Below are 6,640 nucleotides of genomic sequence, written 5' to 3' on the forward strand. Positions count from 1 at the left end.
TTGTTTGCTTTTTTTTTTACAGTAACCTTTTAGACATATTATCAGCAGGCAATTTTTTTACAGAGGGAAGGGGTCTGGATGTTATAAGAGGACGTTGCATTTTACTGCAAGGTCCGCTTTAAAGCGAACATGTTGCTTTGCACTCCATGGGCAAAACACAGGTTTACTTTAATATATGTGTGTGAACAGGCAAGCAAACAAATCAGGTGGACTTACGGAGAAAATATTCGGCAGTGTCTGCTTCATAATCTGCATCCTCTGGAAAGTGGTCAATCTGTTTGCACACGCCCTTAAAATTACCTAAAGAGAGATGTGAAAAATGTGTCAGAATTTTCTTTGCAAGGTTACCGTTAACACACTTGAACTAAACCTTAACATCAGAACTATGACGACATCTTTCCGCTGAGTGGCTGTTAGTGGCTACTGTACTTTGCAGTGTTTTTTAATCAAGGTGGACTCTAGCCAAACATTTTTATTTTTAAATATTGCAGTACAGTGGGAAAGGAAAAGAGACTCTGTCCTATTTTTCTTTGGGAGATTCCCCCTCACTTTGTGTGGTGTCACCAGAGCAGGAGGTGAGGGAAAATCTCTGCGGACAAAGCTGACAGATTTCTAACCCTTTCCCACGCTAATTTTGAAAAAATCCACTTTACACTTGATTATGTGTTTGTTTGTTTTTACACCAGAGATATAAGAAAACACACTCAATTTTTACTACAACATTTCTGGAAAACAAAGAAAACCCATCAGAAACATAAGCTAAAACCTTTATAAATGAAAATAAGATAGCTAGTGCCCATTTCCCATGTCACTTCCTTTGTTGCACTACAAGTGCTCTTAAACGTGTCAGAGTACAGCTGTCACAAACTCAGGCAATCCAAGCTAAACATATAATAAAAAATAAAGATAACGTGACGGTATAAATGAATATAAGATGAAGACGATCTAGTGATAATATGCAATTTCCAATCTTCATGTAACATTTGAACTTGGCCCAGCCCTTTTGTGCCTCTTATGCCATGACATTGATCAGAAAGGAAGCCCATAATATTAAAAGACCAATAAGGAGTTGGTCCAATCTGATATGTAAAGAAAAATGTAATATTTGTGATTTAGCATGTTTGTGGTAATGTAGAGGTGCAGTAATGATTTATATGTACTTTTTATTAGGCCTGAGTCCCACAAATTGAAAATTTTCCCCACAAGACACTCAGTCTGACACTGGGGTCGGACTGTAAAGCATTGTAACTTTGTAACAAGATCACTGCACACCAGTTCTGCCTTTCCAGGTCACTGCACTGTCCGGGGAGTGTGTGTGTGTGTGTGGGGGGGGGGTTCCACTATGAATACTAATAAATACGGAGAGAATGCTGCAAGAGAGAGTGTTAATTAACACAGACTGCTTGCAAAGCAGAGAGGTGGTCATTTCAAAAGAGAGAGCCCAGAGACGGGCAACTAAACTAATTGAGGGGCTGGAGGACCTAAGCTATGAGACAAGGCTACTAAATTTAAACTTGTTCACGCAGGAAATGAGGAGACTAAGAGGAGAAATGTCTGCTTCATGTAACCTCGGTGTACATTGCTGGCATGTTTTTTTAGAAATATCTCCGTTGGGGATATTGGGCTTTAAATTAGAACTGAAGTCAAAACTTTTTAGTTTTGGATAAAATAATGGAGGTTTATAACCCTTCTTAGTTGTTTTTTATTGCCATCTTCATCCCATAAAGGGAGATTTCCCTTCACTTCTTGTTCAATAGCCAACACAGGAAGTGGGAGGAAGTCCCTCCAATGTGAAGGAAATTGCTGGTGGTCAAGAGGGTTACCAGAATCTGATGGCAACCCAAAATTTGGGATTTTCTCTTACGTTCACTTTCACCAGGATAACTAGAGAGGGTGAATCTCCATTAAAAACCTGACAGGTGTTCTAATCCCTCTCCACTCTATCAAAACTGAAAAAAGTTTTGGTTTCTGTTGCACTTTATAACTCTGGGTCAAATAATAGTAGTTGCAGTTTTCATTCTTTCAAATGTTTCATTTTCAAAGGTCATCACATGTTCATGTTCAATTGTCTTAGTTTGTGACAGGTATATCTGGTTAAATGCCTGATGATCTTGCTAGAAATCCAGTATCCTTTTCACGTATGCACTGAACTGTAATCTCAAACTGTAATCAGCCTTTCCATCTACCTTCTGTGAACAACACAATACCTCTCTTCTATGTAATGGAGATGAGGAGAGGGGTGGTGTTTGTAGTCCAGACTAGAGTGACGCCACTGCTATTCAACAGGTGAAATACACTGAGAGAGCATTATCCCCTAGGACACTAAGCGTGTTTCTGGCAGGATCACCAGGTAAAGATAAAGGAGAAAAAGCCTAAAAACTACATACATCCAGCACATCTAAGGACTGGTAAGCTGCAATATACTGTATTACATTGTTGGTTTTGGGTTGTAAGACCTGGAATGTCATGGGAAACGAAATTCTTGAAAAGAATACCCTTACTTTTTCATGGTGACTGCTATTTGAAGGTGATTACATTCTGTGTGCAATCTCTCTCCAGCTAAGAAACACACAAATGCACACATTTACCAGGATACTCCATGCACCTCATATGTGACTTCTGAACAAGATATTTATTTATTACAGGTATTTATATAGAGCCAACAATTTATGCAGCGCTTGACATACAGCACATACACATCAGTCCCTGCCCTCAAGGAGCTTACAATCTAAGGTCTCTTTTACACACACATGCATACAGGGCCAATTTGCCTTGGAGTGCCAATATGCAAGGAAGAAGGGCTAACCACTAAACCCCTGCGCTGCCCCATTATATGTGTTTTCTGGCATTTTCCATAGTTTAATTTACAAAACTTTGCTGTTCTTTGGTTGGCTGCCTTAACTGACCGTCCAGCAATGTCCACCCTTTACTCATAATGTTATTATTCCCACAAGCATTGAAGATATAATATTTTGTACAGTTGCTGCAGAAATTTCTACACATTCTATAAGGGACAATGAATTTTGATTCACTAAGGGTTTAGTGTCTGCACACCTCCCAAATGTCGCTCATTTGGAACCAAATCCCTGTGTCCCTCTTTCCTCCTGAGTTGACCCTCTTTTTGGTCTGAGGTACAGATATCTATGACAAGGTATTTAACTAACAAAAGTGTTATTCTGCTCTAAAACCTACATCTTATCTCTTAATTATCTTGTTTGCTATTTTGAAAAGCCAATATGAGGGTTAAAAAAACCTATTTTGGGTCTAACCTAGTGATGGCAAATCTATGGCATGCGTGCCACAGAGGGCACGCAGAGGCCACTCTGTTGGCATGCGGGCCTAGGCAGGGTTGTCGAATTTGTATCGCCGGACGCCCAGGACATGAAGTTCTTCGGGCAAGCAACGGCACAGGTTCTTCGGGCAAGCAGGGCCAAATGTACAGCATGGAATCCACCACTTGTTTAGTACATGTGATCTCGGCGATTGTATTAAGCCTCCCTCCCTGCAGTGGTTTTTGAGGTCTACCGCTCTTCTGGGGGACCTGGGACCATGACAAAGTAGTTCAGAATGGAGAGCGGGGAGCAGAGCGGATAACGTCCATTCTCCAGTGTGCTCCATGTGAACAGTGAGGCAGGAACGACTATCTTTACAGTGACAGCGAATACTGTGTTAACCAGCACTTGTTCCAGCACAAATTTTGCAACAGTGCCAGCCTCCTAGTAATATCATGGTCCTGATTGCCACAGTGCCAGCCTTTCAGTCCATCAGAGTCCTGATTGCCACAGTGCCAGCCTTTCAGTCCATCAGAGTCCTGATTGCCACAGTGCCAGCCTTTCAGTCCATCAGAGTCCTGATTGCCACAGTGCCAGCCTTTCAGTCCATCAGAGTCCTGATTGCCATCAGTGCCAGCCTGTCAGTCCATCAGAGTCCTAAATGCCATCAGTGCCAGCCTGCAAGTCTGTCAAAGTCCTGATTGCCATCAGTGCCAGCCTGTCAGTCCTTTAGAGTCCTAAATGCCATCAGTGCAATTTTTCATAGCTTAACATAGTGAAAACAGGTTACTTTTCAACATTTTCAGTAATTTTTCCTTAATATAGTATACTATATAGTAATATAGTGGTGATTAAATACCACCAAAAGAAAGCTCTATGTGTCCTAAAAAAAAGATATCAAATTCATTTTGGTACGGCGCTGCATGGCTAAATTGTTACAACAGCGCTGAATACTAAAAAATGGCCTGGACAGGAAGGGGGTTTAACACCCCAGTCATCAATTGGTTGAAGTATTATTATTATTATCATACAAGATTTATATAGCGCCAACAGTTTGCGCAGCGCTTTACAATATAAGGAAGACATTACAATACAATTCAATACAAGATGGTAAGGAGGGCCCTGCCCCTGAGGGCTTACAATCTAAAAGGGAGGGGCAAGTGAAACATGAGGAGGTAAGTTTGAAGTGTATGAAAAAACTCTTTTTTTTTTTGCATATATCTACTGCTTGATAGCAGTAGATACAGTATATGCAAAAACATTTAAAAAAAACATAAAAAAAAAAAAGTTACCAAAAATGGTTTTACTTACCTCTGTCTCTGCCGCTTGCTCCCGACCGAAGATCTGAAGATTCTCGAGCAGCATGATGGGGAGGACGCATGCGCAGTAGAGATCTTCAAACGGGAAAAGAGGAGAGACACAGTGTAAGTCAATGCACGCAGCATGGCAGCATGCACGTCGGACAGACACCGTGGGACACAGAGGACACAGCAGTCAGAGTTGAATCAGAGACCTATAACCAAACCTCCGGCAGGCTACTCGCTGCTGTTCGGCCTATTCTCATAGGGGCCGAACACCAGTGAGTGAATAGCCGAATGCCGCCGAGCATCATTCGGCTCGGCTATTCTGCTCGGTACATCTGTGGTACCGAGCAGAATAGTTAAACTGTGGGGAAAAAAAGTAGAAAACGATTGGGCTACGACTACGACTAGCAGTGACAGCTAGCTCCGCCCAACTGTTTTATATTGGCCGGGACCAGCTGTAATTAGAATGAGAGCTTGTCGGAGCCGGCGGTGATATCAAAGCCGGCTCTGCTAAGCTCTCATAGTAATGGCAGATCAGCGCCCCCCTGGTTACCTCGTAACCAGGGGATGCTGTTCTGTCATTACAATGAGAGCTTAGCAGAGCCGGCTTTGATATCACCGCCGGCTCCAACAAGCTCTCATGACAGTTCAGCGTCCCCTGGTCACTAGGTAACCAGGGGACGCTGAACTGCAATTACACACTGAGAACTCGGCAGAGCCACCGTGATATCGCCGTGCAAGTGGCCAAAGCCAGCCGTGAGATAATGGCTGGCTCCACCCAGCTGTCAGTAGCAGGATGTCGGCCGGCCAGTGGCCGGCCGTTTGGCCAGCTTCGGCTTTCAACCCTCTAAATGTTTGAATATGTGTGTTTCCTTATTTTGCCTTAGTGATGCAGGGATGCTGAATGTTTGTTTGTTTTTAAACCCCAGTGCCCAAACTAAAGCACAATACCAAACTTATTTTCAGTGTTGGCACTTTGAGATACATTAATTGATTTTGCGCTGCAGTTTGGGCACTCGGTCTAAAAACGTTAGCCATCACTGATCTAACCAATCATTTTTAGCTTATAAATTCATATTGGTTCATATAAATGGGAGGTGTTAGGGCTTTGTCCATTGCCTAAATACAATATGCTAGAAGGTGTCCCTCTTTCTCATCTCAGAAAGTTGTGCGGTATGGTACCTGTATACTGAAAATGCACAGGGCCACAGACTGAGTGTATTTATACAGTTTACAAAGGAAGTGAATTGTAATATCCTTACGGTTCATATTTTGCTGTAGATGTTTTTTATAAAAGTACAATAAAACTAACACAGGCTAGCAGGCTTCACTTTACAGCTACACACAATTTCAGATAGCTATTAAACTTAGATGTTCCTGCTTTGTCAATGGACAGAACTTAATTTAAATAACAGTAATTTAGCAGGTACAGTGATCAGACTGTGGGGAAGGATAAGAACCTCTCAGGTTTTTATTGCTATTGCTGTCCCTGTTGGGATTTTGTCTCTAGAAAAGAAAGTGAGGACACATCTCCCCAGAGGAATCACGGACTGCAACAAATGCATGACCTCAAACCCTTCTTCACTCTAATTTAAGATAGAATTGCATCGCTTTCTACGTCTCCGTTGAAAAGATTTTGCCTTACTTCCTGTCCTTGTGACACTTTCCACTGGTGAAAGGGAATCTCAGTTGGGACACATAAAGCAATAAAAATCTGACCCTTATGCTACACTAAGTTACTCATTTCTGCTTGCTATCTAGATGCAAAACATATAAGGGTTGTGTAAGAAAAACATGCTACAACTAAATGAAGCAGGATAAATGTTAGTTATGTGGTCATGTTATACTCCTACTCAGGCTATGTATGTGAGAAAGTAGGACACTTTCTGCCTTCTCCCATCCCTGGTCTGTCTTGTGCTATTTTATAACTCATGTGTGCACATACCATGGAAGAACTTGATACAAATTTTTATGGACTAGCACAGATTTAGTAAAGTAATGCAGTCATCATACAGTTTGTGCAGATGTATATACTGTGTGTTATATATCTATCTATATTTATAT

The 6,640-nt window shown here is 41.7% G+C and overlaps 1 protein-coding gene across 1 annotated transcript in view; it reads right to left on the minus strand.

Annotated features, from left to right (window-relative positions):
* The window catches only part of CACNG2 (calcium voltage-gated channel auxiliary subunit gamma 2), a 134,154-nt gene that overhangs the window by 31,885 nt on the left and 95,629 nt on the right, over positions 1-6,640 (minus strand). Inside the window, exon 2 of the mRNA XM_018552307.1 lies at positions 217-300. Coding sequence (XP_018407809.1) covers positions 217-300 — 84 coding nt within the window. The remainder of the gene's footprint in view (positions 1-216; positions 301-6,640) is intronic.

The sequence above is a fragment of the Nanorana parkeri genome, unplaced genomic scaffold (assembly GCF_000935625.1).
Source record: "Nanorana parkeri isolate BGI_ZX_2015 unplaced genomic scaffold, ASM93562v1 scaffold83, whole genome shotgun sequence".
In the NCBI taxonomy this organism is placed as follows: Eukaryota; Metazoa; Chordata; class Amphibia; order Anura; family Dicroglossidae; genus Nanorana; species Nanorana parkeri.